General features: G+C 50.9%; 1 protein-coding gene across 1 annotated transcript in view; it reads left to right on the top strand.

Annotated features, from left to right (window-relative positions):
* ALK (ALK receptor tyrosine kinase) overlaps positions 1-14,448 on the top strand; it is a 680,627-nt gene that overhangs the window by 652,190 nt on the left and 13,989 nt on the right. The window contains exons 20-25 of the mRNA XM_044261833.1: positions 381-567; positions 1,265-1,355; positions 1,483-1,547; positions 2,528-2,657; positions 8,958-9,055; positions 12,887-12,979. Coding sequence (XP_044117768.1) covers positions 381-567; positions 1,265-1,355; positions 1,483-1,547; positions 2,528-2,657; positions 8,958-9,055; positions 12,887-12,979 — 664 coding nt within the window. The remainder of the gene's footprint in view (positions 1-380; positions 568-1,264; positions 1,356-1,482; positions 1,548-2,527; positions 2,658-8,957; positions 9,056-12,886; positions 12,980-14,448) is intronic.

The raw sequence follows: 14,448 nt of genomic DNA on the forward strand, positions 1-14,448 counted from the left end.
TCACCACCGCCTGATGGCTCTCCCAGCCTGCCCCTGCCCCTCCCCACCACCACTCAGCTATTTCCTCTGATGAAATCCTTGCACACTGAATCCTGTCTTGGGTCTGCTCCTCAGAGGACCCCAGCTGACGGGCTTCTGCTCCCATAGGAGACAATCCAATCTCGTCCATTTTCTTGATTTTAAACTGTCCATCTCCTTTAAATGATCTTTCATTTTGTTAGTCTTACTAAGTGTGATAGAAATGTTTAGATCCCCAAGGAGAAGATGGAGATCCAGGAGGGCTTCCTGGAGGAGGCAGCCCATCCTGGGCTCCAAGGGGCCAGGCGGCCTGGTCCAGGCTGCGTTGAGCCGCGTTGCAGCTAACCTTCGTCTGTGCATAGTGTACCGCCGGAAGCACCAGGAGCTGCAGGCCATGCAGATGGAGCTTCAGAGCCCGGAGTACAAGCTGAGCAAACTCCGCACCTCCACCATCATGACGGACTACAACCCCAACTACTGCTTTGCTGGCAAGACCTCCTCTATCAGTGACCTGAAGGAGGTGCCTCGGAAAAACATCACCCTCATCCGGTGAGTGCCCCACTCCGGGTGGCTGGGGAGGGGGATGGGCGCATGGGGAGGAGTCCTGGGGGCTGGATGTCATTCCTGTACCATGGATTTTTCTAGCCACAAGAGGCGAGCAAAGCCACCTCTCAGGTCATTTCCAGCCCTCCCGGGAGAAGGCTTCATGTCCAGGGCCATTTGGGGAGGTATTAATTGTTTATTTCAACAGCCCATCTATTCAGGAGGTTTGCAGTGAGAGGAGGGCCTGCCTCAAAATCCACTCTAGGGCTCCCTCCGGAGTCCTCTGGGCCCCTCCTTCCCCAGGTGGAGCCAAGTGCCCCTCCTCGGAGCTTCCAGAGCCCCCATGCCTTCCTCCATCACGGACTGAGCACAGCCCGCAGGAGTGTCTGCCGGTGATCTGTCCCTCCCCAGGGCATGGAGCCTCTCCCCTGGCAGGGCTGTGTCTTCACCTCTGCGACCCCAGCAGAGATCAAAGTCTTAGTCAGTCTTCACTGAATGAATGAACGTTCAACCAGTGTCCTGAACCCCCGGTTAGAACCTTTCTTACCGGGTTTCAGATAAGGTAGTGGAGGCCTGGGGTGGTCTAGCAAAGCCAGGTGTGGGGGGCGTTGCATGTGTATGTGACCCCTTTCCTCTTGTGCGTCTCCTTCTCCTGCCCCCCACCTCCGCCGCTCTGCCTCACCCTGCCTTTTCCTGCGTGCAGGGGGCTGGGCCACGGTGCGTTCGGGGAGGTGTATGAAGGTCAGGTGTCTGGAGCGCCCAGCGACCCGAGCCCCCTGCAAGTGGCCGTAAAGGTAAGAGGCGGCCCCACCTTGGGCCTGACCTTGGCCGGCAGTCTCTGTGGGCCTCAGCTCTGGCCGACAGCCTCCGCCCGCTTTGGCTCACAGCCTTCTCCTTCCCACCCTCCCCTTCTGTGCCCAGACGCTGCCAGAAGTGTGTTCTGAACAGGACGAACTGGATTTCCTCATGGAGGCCCTGATTATCAGGTAACTAAAGCCACAGAGAGGCACCTGCTCCCCGGCTAGACATTCCTGTCAGTCTCCAAGGGAAGCAGTGTTGTCCCCCAGCGCCCCCTTCCTCCCCACCAGGAGACTCCCTAAAATTCTTAACACAGCCTACCAGAGGGAAATAGCCCCAGGTAGTTGTCCAAGAAAAATATCTCTGCAGCCTAATAATGGAGATGTCACTCTGCCTTCAACGAGCACCCGTGTCATCCAGCGGGGGTGCCCCCTTTTCTTAATGGCGCATGCTAGTTGTTGACAGGGGAAGACACACTTTTAACCCAGGTGACTCTTCCACAAGGCCCTTCCCCAATCCAGCTCTCAGATCTTGTGGAAAGGAAATGCCCCCTAAGATGAGGAAGGCCCCCGCACCCTGGTCCAGACCAGCTGACTTGCACCCTTCAGCATGTGGCTCTGGGGTCCCTCCCTAGAAATCTCAGTGCCCAGGGCTCCTGAGGGCATGTGCTCTGGCAACACATCACCTTCAAGAGGACACAGGTGCTTGACCTTGATATCTTACCATGCTTACGGCCTCCTGTGACACAGGAGAGCCTCAAACGTCCAGACAAAATGGTTCCCTGGAGGAAGCAGTTCCTTCAGCTTCTTTGCCTGATGGCTTCCACGAAGAGCTCCCCCATGAATCCTAGGCAGCAGTCCATGCCCCGATGTCCAAGAGCCTGGCCACTCTCTCGCCCTCCCTCCCTCCGCCCCTACTCCCTCACCAAGGACTGTGTGGCGTCCTCCTGCCTCCTGTCCAGTACTGAACCTCTGCCCAGCATGCCCTCTGCTTCTTCTGCCTGCTGAGCGGTGAGATGCCCCCCCGCCTAGGCTCCTTGTGGGATCCCTGCTACCCACACTTACATGATGCGGTTGCAGAAAACAGAACTTGGTTTCCCGCTTTTCCTGCTTAAGATTTTCCCAGACTCAGCTCAGTTAAATGTGGTCACTCCCCCTCTGCTCTGCAGCAAATTCAACCACCAGAACATCGTGCGCTGCATTGGGGTGAGTCTGCAGGCCCTACCCCGCTTCATCCTGCTGGAACTCATGGCAGGAGGAGACCTCAAGTCCTTCCTCCGGGAGACCCGCCCTCGCCCGGTGAGTGAGGCCCAGTGTCGCCCTCGTGGTTGTGCCAGGGAATGGAGCAGAGGCCGGGAGGAGTGAGAGTGGGCAGCCCGAGGAGCCACACTCTCAGTGAGAGGGGAATCGACCCTGGGGCTCAGATGTGGGGGAACAGCCGGGAGAGAGGGGACAGAAGGGGGAACACCGGCTGAGCCCATCCTGGGGAGCTTGAGCCAGGCTTGTGCAAGGGGTCCTCCCACCTGAATCCACTTTTGTGGCCTGCGGATTCCAAGAATGAGGGACAAGCACAGAGGGGACTCTCATGCCGGCCATGTCATTCGCTCAGCTGACTTGGGGACAGGACATTCTACGTCTACTCATTCTAAACCCCACTAGCTTCATCTCTTAAGTGGGGACATCCTGACCTTGTAGATTTCCTGTGAAAATAAAATACTGAAATATTTATGAAGGTTCTGCATGTGTGTCGTGATTAAGGGGCTGGAGCTTGGGGGAGCCAAGAAACCTAGGTAGACCCAGGAATGAGTCACCCCCCAGCCCTGACTGGCCATTAGGCAACCATGTGGCTTTGGACTATGAGCGCCCTAACCTCAGGACCGGCAGTGTGAAATCCAAGGGGGACTGGACCATCCCAGAGATGGTTCTGAACTCTAAGAAGTAGCCCACAGGGCGTACCCTGAGTCTAGCTGCCCACTCCTGTCTCTGCTGGGGCCTTCAGGAGGCCTTGAGCGTCAGGAACTGAAGCACAGCTGATCCCCGAGCCAGGACCTCAGCTGCTGGACCGTGACGACCACAGGGAAGACTGGTACTGTCCCCACCCCCAGGAAAGCCGAGCAAGAAAAGAGCGGCTTTGCTGCAGAAAGCCCAGAACTGAACACAATGTTTTCAGGGACTTGGACTGGAGGCTGAAACCTGGAAAGGTCATACCTGCCCTCATCCCCACTGTCAATCAGATTAAAGTTAGGATCCCTGAGCCCTGGGAGCCTCACGTGACCTCTCAGCCTCTGAGAAGAAACCGGTCTAACTCCCTGCAAAGATGCGTGTGCGCAGCTGTCACAGCCGGCAGGAGGCCAAGGGGAGCAGCGAGCCACACCAGTCCGGTCTCATGATAACCGTCATCAGCATTACCTTCATCTTCCTTGTGGAGACCACATTTCTGAAAACCTCCCATGTGCAGTCGAGGGCGTAGCTCTAACCTTAATTTCACAAGTAAGAACACTGTGGCTCAGAGAGGTTAGGTGACTTGCTGAGGCCACACAGGAAGCAGAAGAGCCGAGACGAGAACTCAGAGCTTGGGACGCCTGATTCAGGGCTCGCTCCAGCCTACCATCTGCTTATCCCAATGCTCCTCTGCGGGAAGCCAAGGACTACCAAGATGAGGTTGGGTCCCTGCGTGCCCATACAGCCAGCTGTGCCAGCATCTGTGCCGGGTATGGGCACCAGCCTCAAAACACCTTCCCACCACCACTCAGCAAGACAAGGCCTTCAACTCTTGTGCCCGGAGATTCTCAGTAGGGCCTCTGGCTTAGGTCAAATAAAGACTCATGGCATCACACTTTGGAAAGAGATCTAGCTCTGGTTTTCCTCCTGGACATTCCCGAGGCTTGAGAAGGCAATACTGTGCACACAAAGGACAGAATTGCTTGTACAGGGAACTGGGACCCCGTCACTTGGCAAGACCAAGGACTTGGGGGGTGGCGGTGGAACTTCCCTCTCTCTTGCAAGCAAAAGCATCTCTCTAGTATAATGATAAAGATGATTGGGGTATTGCTCCAAAGAGCAAAGTACCAGCAAGGAAAGGCGGATCATTTCCACCTCACCACCTCCTACCCCTGCTCCACCCTAAGGAGCCTGAGGCCAGGTTGTGATCTCTCAGGGCAGGCGTTGCCCAGGGGATGGGGATGCCCACAGCCGGAAGCTGGTCGGCTCTCCTTGGGAGAGCTACTTCTGAGGGTCAGGATCCCACTCACCAAATCCACTCTTCTAAGCCTTGACCCTACTCCCTCCGTGTGGCTCTCTTTGCCAGCCATGCCCCCAAGTCCTGGTAGCGCCCCCACATCCTCTTGGCTTTCACACGTACCCACCCATCCTAGGTGAGCTGGTCCTTCCCGAGGTGCCCCCCAAAGAGGGAATTTTACGTGTTGGATGATAGCTCCCCAGAGGGAGCCCTGGCACGTATCTGTAGCTGCAGCATCCCTGGGGGGTTGGGAGATTTGCCGGACATTGGGCATGGATTCCCAGAGCCACAAAAGCCAGCTTAGCCAGGTGGGGACAGGGTTGACTATAAGAAAGGAATATCCATTGTCATGGGCAGGGGGCACTATACTGGTAATGCTCACGTGATGAAGGATGGAGGGACTGGCCAGTGAGCATCGCTGCTGGAGAAGTACACACTGAAAGATGGTGGGTAGAGCTGTGACGTTCTTTTGGATTCCAAGGCCTGAGTTCCCCCTGGTCCGTTTGTTCGAACACCCTGAGACTCTCAGGGCTTCCCTGAGACCTGCTGTGTGCAGGTGCTTGGCTGGGCATTCGGAGTCAGACAAGGTCTCGGTCCTCTCTTCCTGCCATCTCTTGGGTCCAGCAGCTGCACAGACTATCAGAACCGAAGGACCTCTGGCTTTAGACAACAGGTGTGCGGACACGAAGTGACAGAACCAATATGTACAGGGACGATGGGACAGAACGGATGCTCCAGCCAACCCCGTCCGTCATGGAAACAAAATTCATAAAAACCTCATTTGGTCCCAGGACCCCACCTTCTCAAGAAGGAAAGAGTCATGTCAAAATAATTTTACAGACCCAATCTTTATTCAACAAATATTTATTGAGGGTTTAAGATACACCCGATACAGGCTAATAGCCGCCTTTGGTATCCGTTGATTCAATCAATAATGACAGAAGCCATTAAGGGGTCAGTAACCTCTCAATTAAGGCAGCAGTCATTAACCACAACAGTGTCTGCACCTATTTGGAACATGGCAATGCCCATGGGTAGCGGCTCTGAGAAGATACTTCCAGACACAGGAGGCTCCTGGATCCCAGAGATCACAGTGTCCAGGTGAAAACCTCGGCTTTGGGCTCCAAGGTTGCCAGACCAGTTCTGGCTCCAAAACGCATTTGGGGATTTGGTGCCGGTGAAAATTCAGCCACATCAGGAGCCAGGAAATACGAGGCCCCAGCAGCAGGAACTTCTCATCCTTTCTGGCGATGCTGCTTTTTGCACCTGCTTCTTCCTTTCACCTTTCTCTCTTGCTCTTATATGCAGAGATTTGAAATAAATCCCTATCCTGGGTGCTCCTGGCTGGCTCAGTCAGTTAAACATCTGACTCTTGGTTTCGGTTCATGATCTCAGGGTCCTGAGATCGAGCCCCGTGTCGGGCTCCACGCTCAGCAGGGAATCTGCTTGAGATTCTCTCTCTCTCCCTCTCCCTCTGCCCCTCCCCTGCTCACTCGCTCTCTCTCTAAAATAAATAAGTAAATCTTTAAAATACACCCCTATTCTGTTTTTCACTGGTGAAACAGTTCCTAACCCCTGTCCTGTGATTCTTCCCCTCTAAATGGCCCAGGAGCAGCTACTTTAGGAAGGAACAGATACCAATATTATCCTGCATTCTATTAGTATATACGTTACCCTTTGGGAAAAGCCCCTCCGAAGCTGTAACCAAAGAAATCATTCTCCTTCAATGGGCCCGTTTTCTCACTTGTAAAAGTAGGCTCTTGGTCTAAACAGCATCCCTGAAGGGAACACCAGTGCCCCTAGGAGCTATGTGCTCACATGCATGCTTGAAGGAATGCCGTGGTCAGACACGCGTGATCAGAGAGCATTGCTCTCCTATTGATGGATGGTGGACATCAGTGTTGAGCAAAGACAGATAATTCCTGCGCTCAGGGAACGGATCCGACCCAGGAATTCCTAGGCCCGTTTGATCAAATTCCATCCCACAAGCCCACCTTGGGAAATACTGAGCAAAATCCTCTCTGAGTACTGGAGAAGGTCTATGTCCATGACCGTGGCTGCCCAAAGAATCGACGGCTGCCGAAGGAAGTGCCACACTGAGTGGCAAATTGCTGAAACAAAACAAAACAAACAAAAACAACAAAAAACCCTGATTCCAACTCCTTCTTTACCCAGGATCAATACAAATGCCATTGGACATGAGAGCTATGCTCTGCATTGCTGGTTTATCAGTTTGACACAACTAAACCTTCCCCAGTTCTCCCCCAGATACACACACTCACACGCGCGCGCGCACACACACGCACAGCTTGCCAGCTACCCGCTTCTGTGCCGACTGATTAGTGGAGCAGTTAATTTGCTCTGAGCCCCTGAAGACAGGGAGCTCAGATAAACCTGGCCCGTGGGTTAATGCCTGGAAAGATTTAGTCCCTGCAGCAGCCCAGGCATTCAGACATCAATGGTCCTTGCTTCCTGAGTGATGGAGGCTAAGACACAAAGACACTCAGGGGAAGCTATGGCCGGTCCTCTCTTAGAGGAACAGCGCATTTTCCTGGAGAGAGAGAGAGAAGATATCTCTAATACTATAGCCAAAAGGATTAATGTTTCCCCTGGAAATGTATTACTTTTTCACCCCCAGGAGACGGGTACTCTCTCCCAGTGCCCAGTGGTTCTGACCCTAATCAGGCCTTTAGAGAAGCCAGACACAGGGGCCGTTTGCTGAGACTACCGTGGTCCTCCAGGCAGCCCACCGTGACTGCAGACCCCTTCATGAAGGATTCGCTCTGGGCCTCTTGCTGTGGGTCCTTGTAATAATCTAGCGAGGATGATATGAACACGCCTCTTTCTCAGACAGGGATACCGGCTTGGAAAGAGGCAAAGCAATTAGTCCCAGGCCAGGCAGTGAGTAGAGGATGAGCAGGGATGAAGCCCACGTCAGGCCAACTGGCCACTGAACTATGTTGCTACTGCATTTGTGGGCCGTGTTCTGAGTCGGCTGTACTCAGAATATGAGTACTCGGGCTGTACACAGTACTGTGCCCTGTGCCCATGTGTTCTCTCTTCCTCCTCGGGCATGTTATCCTGAACAGCCCAGTTTTAACTCCTAGGATGCTGCCTCCCCCAACCCAGATATTTAAAGCCCAGCTCCCTGCTATAGGCTGTGTGACCTGAAGGGAATCACTTAGCCTCTCTGAGCCCTCAGCCTTCTCTTTCATACGGAGATACCCTCTCTTCCCCACAACTGCACAAGATGTTGCATCAAAGAAGGTCATGTGCATGGACTTGCTGTATCTCATAAAGGCACTGCCTGATGTTCCGTGGGCAGACAGTATTCCCTTCTCTAAGTTGTCTCCCCCAGAATCGAAGCATGCCCTAGAGCTGCTCGCCTCCTCTCTGCCTCCCCCAGATCCATACTATTGCTCCAAGGAGTCCCAAAGAGGCCTAGATCTGGGGCAGAGAAAACTCCCAGCCGCTGTCTGGGTAAATCATAATTCAGCTGTCATCGACCAGCCCACTCCTCGCGGTGTTCCCTGAACTGCCACCGTGTGCTGAGCGTCGCGCTGGGTACCAGGAAGTGGACACTGAAATCCCCACTCAGGGACCTCACAGTTTACTGTGACTTTTGCAACAGCAAAGTGAATGTGACACTGAGTGATACAGACTTTGGGTGTTTTAAGAAGGGCTTTAGCCTTCTGGAAAGGCTGCTGGGAGTCCAGCAAGGCTGCGGAGGAAGCCGGGACGAGCTGCACCCCGGGGGTGGGGTGATCTCTCCTTTTGCACAAGAGACTTCATGTAGAAACGCTTGATGTCGCTCCTCACCTGCCCAGCATTTCCTGAAAACTCCTCTTTGTCAGTCCACTTTAGATCTACAGCTGCTTGAAGAAGATTAGCTCTTTAAACATTTTAAAACACTGAAACAGAACACTTTAAAAAAAAAAAAAAAGAAAGAAAGAAAGAAACACTTATCTCCCTTGATTTCTTCTCAAGGTTTGTTCGTAAGTTCGGTAGGTTTGCGTGTTTGTGGAGATTGAGGTGGAAGAACAAGCAAAATACACGGAAAGGGGGCGGGACGCCTGCCCCATCCTGGGTGGCTCTCAGCCCCGGCTGCACGTTGCACGGACCTTGGGGGCTGTGAACTTGCAAACACTATGCACCCCCCAGAGAGGTGGGTTCGTTGGTCGGGGTTGAGCCCCGGGCATGTGTGTTGAGAGCCGCCCCGTGATTTCCGAGGTGCGGCCGGGGCTGAGACCCAGAGGGGCAGGGTGTCCCTGTTCGCTCCTTGTCAGCTCTTAAAGCCCGCGTTGCAGATCTTCTCTGCCCATGAACTTCTGGTCAGTGGATCGCTTCTGTCTCTCCCACAGAACCAGCCCTCCTCCCTGACCATGCTGGACCTTCTGCATGTGGCTCGGGACATCGCCTGTGGCTGTCAGTATTTGGAGGAAAACCACTTCATCCACCGGTGAGTCAAAGCGACCTTGCTCGTCCCTCTGCCTTCTGTGTGCTGCCCTGTGTGTCTCCAGGGCTCAGGTCTGCCCCCTGCAGAGTACAATGGCAGGTGCCTCTCCAGACTTGTCTGGATGACTCAACTTCGCTCGTCTTTAAAATAATTACTGACCCCGTCAGGGCTTCATTTACCCCATATGTAAAATGGGTATCATAAAATATCAGTCCTGGTGCTGGAGATGAGACAAGCTGTTCTTGACCTTGTGCGGGGATTCCCGCCTGCACCTTGCAGTCCGCTATCGCTTTAACGTTCTTCCCCTCTAGAAAACCAAGCTCCTTAAGGGCAGTTAGAGGAGCTCCTATTTTCACATATTTGACTATGGGTGACTCGAAGGCAGTTTTATTTCTCTTCATACCCCTGTTACATCACAGGGCACAATTAATGTTTGTTGGATACAGTAATTTTTTTTCTAAAATACTCTGAAATGAAGCATGATCATTTTTTTTTGCTTCCATACTTCATTTCCTCTATTCTATAGGATCCTTACGTTTAAATGGCGTTTGATTAGGACATCAAATCCACGTGTAATGCTCTAGACATGATAGATAATATGTATTTCTTTCCATGTGGATGTTGATGACTTTCTCAGCTGACACCTTGATTCTGAAATCTGAGAAGTCAAATAGATTGTTAGGCTCTTTGCAAAGCTCTTCCTAATGATATGCTTCTCAGTTAGTAAATACGAGCCTGGTGAATGAACAATCACTTTTTAACGCATGTCTTCAAAGAGTATAAGACATGTTCGAAATAATTAGAATATGTAAGTACAAAGCAGGAAATGAGAGAAGCTGTGTGAGTTCAGAAATGGAAAAAGCACGTAAGCAGATAGCAAGCTATGCTTTCTGCCCTAATAAAAATTGAGAAATTAAAGATCAAGAAGGGCACTCGCCTGGGCTCCTAAAGTCGTTCCTATGCCCTTCAACGGATGAATGGATAAGGAAGATGTGGTCCATATACACTATGGAGTATTATGCCTCCATCAGAAAGGATGAATACCCAACTTTTGTAGCAATATGGACGGGACTGGAAGAGATTATGCTGAGTGAAATAAGTCAAGCAGAGAGAGTCAATTATCATATGGCTTCACTTATTTGTGGAGCATAACAAATAGCATGGAGGACAAGGGGTGTTAGAGAGGAGTAGGGAATTTGGGTAAATTGGAAGGGGAGGTGAACCATGAGAGACTATGGACTCTGAAAAACAATCTGAGGGGTTTGAAGTGGCCGGGGGGTGGGAGGTTGGGGTACCAGGTGGTGGGTATTATAGAGGGCACGGCTTGCATGGAGCACTGGGTGTGGTGAAAAAATAATGAATACTGTTTTTCTGAAAATAAATAAATAAATAATAATTTAAAAAAAAAAAAAAACAGGCAATAGACGTTCACACCAGCATATCCTTCCACTGTCACTCCATCCCTTCGGTCTTCAGATCTTCCTCTTGATTCTAACTCTGTCCAACTCGCAGGTCTTCTGCTTAATAGAAACAACAGGAGTGAAAAAGGAGCTGGGACCAGTCCTTCAGGTTCTCCTCCAAAGCCACGCCCTCTGCCTCAAAGCACGGGCAGCCCTGCCATTGTTCTTGCCCTTTCTGTGGTGCCCAGAACTTTCCATAAATCTCAGCTCTGGGCTTCATTGCTGCTCAAACAGGACAAGGTTGTGGTCTTCTTGGGATTCATTCTTGGCTAGAGCCATCTTTCCACCTGCTTTCTGTGTCCTCTAAGTCTGGACTCACTGGAGAGCGAGCTGGGCGGTCACCTTGGTGACTCTGGCCACCTGCCTTCCCTTCTCCCCGAGATCATTTCTGCTTTCTCGTCTCCACCCCATGTTCAAGCGTCCGGATTCTCCGGCTCAGGGAATCACGTTCTTCTTTCCTCTGATGTTTTAAAACCTGCTTTCCTGAAGCCATGAGACATGTCAACTACATCTGGTGCTCTCTTCTTATAGATGATGAGAAAACAGGATCACAGTCACTCCAGGTTCCTACCACTTCCACATCTGTACATAGTTACCGAAGGTCAGAAGTGCATCCCCGAGTCATCATCTTTTGCTACTTTTATCTTTTCTGAGAAGTGAAATTGTCAAAGACCAAATCAGGAATGTAGGATCTGCAAAGAGGATCTGCTTTATAAGCACAAGGCAACATGGAACAGAAATTGTCCATCCCAAAACACAGCTTTTCTTCTGGGCTAACTGGCATTAGGAAAGCATCTTTCACACCTCCTCGCTGGCCACGAGCTCCTCTGTGAACACACTCTCACAGCACTGTGGCCTCTCATGCTCCCTCCTCCACCAACGTTCGCCACCAGATTCTCACAGGTTCCTGGGCATGCACATCTCCAGAATTCAGAGCAGAACTTCTTTCCCAGATGCATAAGCTCCCATTTTTCTATTAGATCTGTTTCCTTTGGACATGGTTTATTGCCATTTCAAGAATTATGGGTCGTTCTACCAATTCTTGGTGTGTTCTCTGATATCACGTTCACTTTTTTGCCATTAAATTCAAGATCACTTCTTTAAGCAAACATTTCATGCGCATCAATGAAAAGACCTTCCTGGAGATATAAATATTGTTTCTGGTCTATTTCAGAGTATTTCTCTTGAGAAATGATGGCTATATATCCTACTATTTTTCTTCTTTTTGATGTCATATATGTTATGCTTTCATAGTTTTATTAGGGCGTTTTATGCACCATTGGTCCTCAAAATTCAGCTGAAACCCTCTGTATCAGGTCGGTGGTATTAACACCAATTTCCCTCTCTGCCCCACTCTCTGGTATCTTAAGTGCCCTAATGACCCCCCAGTCCAGATCCTATTTCTTTTCCCCACATCCTCATTTCTCTACCAAAGATCAGGACCTTTGGGAAACTGATGAAAATAGGAAAATGCTACCTGTACTCCCTAAGAAATACTTTTTTTCTGCCCAGGTCTTCAATATTATTATAGACTTTCTCTAGACTTTCTCTAGATGCATCCTTCATTCTCACATGCATGTCAAGAATGGGTAAGCCGTTGATGAGTGGATGAGTCTGGAGAGTTTTGATCATGCCTTCCAGGCATGCTACAGGAAAATAGGCCATCTGGAGTGCAACGGCAAAGAAGACATGATAACTTTATGACTTGAAAGAAATGATTCCTCGGCCCCAGAGCTGTGACGCATACAGCTTAGCAAAGGCATTAGTGAAAATCATGGATGTAAGAACAATAGTAGCTTATTTAAAAAGAAAACTAGAATTACTGGGGGATACTGTGACCTGCTTGAACTTGGTACCATGGAAGCCATGCTCTCCCAGAACACTCCCCCAGGCAACTGGCAGAAACCAACAGCAGTCTGCACAAAACAATAACCTAGGCCAAATGGCATTTCTTATGTCCCTATACGCTCTTCTTTTAGCTTAATTTTTTTAATAGAATGAGAACAGTCCCCTGTATCTTCTAGGGTTGTTGTGATAATCACCTAGGAAGCACTTAGAACAATGCTTAGTACAGAGTAAAAGGCCAATAAATTCTAGTTCCTATTATCATTACTTTCATTATTATTATCCCATTAAACATTTTCAATCATCTCCCCAAATCCGTTTCCACTCGCCTATTAGTTCTGAGGACTAGAATGGCTCTAGCTATTTCTCTCAGACTGGAGTGTAGCGTAGTCCAGGAAAGAGCGGGCAGAGAAGGGAACTACCTGAACTTGAGATTGGAGGTGAAAATCCCTGTGATGAATATTACCTGTGTGTCTTCCCAGAAATAAAATTAGGAAGTGCATTGTGTCTTTCCTTTTTTTCTTCCCAGGGACATTGCTGCCAGAAACTGCCTCTTGACCTGCCCAGGTCCTGGCAGAGTGGCCAAGATCGGAGATTTTGGAATGGCCCGGGACATCTACAGGTGAGCAAAGATGGCGGTTACCCATCAAAGCCCCATCCCCTCGAGAGAGAATGGGACGTGGCTGCCTATGCCCTAAGTCATCTCTGGTACCGTCCATTGGCCCCCTAACATTTCCTTAAGGCCTTTTCTAGGACATATGGCACCTCAGCTAGTGCATGTGCGTGGTGTGATCCTAATTCTAGGGTCTGCTGCCCTCACTGACACCATGTTCTTAAGGAGATCATCTTTCCGGTTCCAACTCTCTAATCCCAGAATGTTCTCAGGCACAGAATAACCCAGATAGCTGATATGGAAAAAAATCTCAGTAAGGTTTTATTTCACCCCTCTCCTCAATACTCGGGAATTCTAAGTGGACTTCACTCCAGACAGGAGCACCCCAGAACTGACAGCAGAACAGCCGGCTGCCCAGTCTTCTCTACCTACCCTGAGCCACGGGAGGAGGGTTCGGAGCCCGTAGCTAAGCTTCATCTCTTCATCCCTGTCATAGTCTCAAGGGCACGTTAAAAAATAAAATAATTTTTCTAGTGAAAAAGAAAGCTCTTCTGCTGTCCTTTGCCTTACGCTTCTCTTCCCAACCCCTTGTTTCATTTTTAGCTGATTATTTATGACCATGACTGGCTGTGTGAACTGAGCAAGTCACTCCTTAGCATGGTCACTAACTATGCACCCCCCAGTCCAGGGGTGGAGCGGGGAGAGATGGTCACAGAGAGCTTTCACTCTTTGGAGAGTACGGGGGACCCCCAAAGTCCCCTGATCCCCCATAGAACTGGTATCGATCAACACGGGAGGAAATGCTGACGGCACCCCGTTCCTGCAGGGTAGCAGCGCGGGGAGGATCGGGGGGCTCCCCTCTCCTTTCTCTTTACCTCTCAGAGGCTCAGCACCCCTCCCCCTCCCTTCTCAGAATACCCAGGATTCCCCTCCATTCAACAGGTGAAAGTTGCAGCAAGTTGACTTAGCGAGCGAGCCCTTCCCCTCCATCTTCAGCTCTGACGGCTCCCCTGCCCTAGCTTTACCACCCCAACCTGCCCACAGCTCCACTGTGCCCACACACGTGTGTAATGTCATGTGTCAGGAATGGTCTTCCAGAGAGTTCCTCACCATTCAGCTCCCTCAGCCCCTGCCTGTGATGCTCTTCCTGTCTCTCACCACTGCCTCTGTGTCCCTGAGCTTCGCACACACCTCCATCACCATACGTGTTCGTCTCCACTGCAGGTGTCGGTATGTTTGTTCCTCCCACTCCACGCTGGGATGAGAGAAACTGTGACTTATTCACGTCCTCAGCACTCAGCAGAGTAAACACTCAGTCCAGGGGTCCCCCTTTATCTGCAGTTTCCCTTTCGCCAGTTTCAGTTTTCATGGTCAACAGTGTGGTCTGAAGGCAGGTGACCCTCTTTCTGACATACCATCAGCAGGTCAAGAGTCACCTAACTTCCTGTCCCAATGCCTGCGTCTCTGGGCTCACCCCA

This window comes from Neovison vison, chromosome 8 (genome assembly GCF_020171115.1).
Source record: "Neovison vison isolate M4711 chromosome 8, ASM_NN_V1, whole genome shotgun sequence".
NCBI classification, from domain to species: domain Eukaryota; kingdom Metazoa; phylum Chordata; class Mammalia; order Carnivora; family Mustelidae; genus Neogale; species Neogale vison.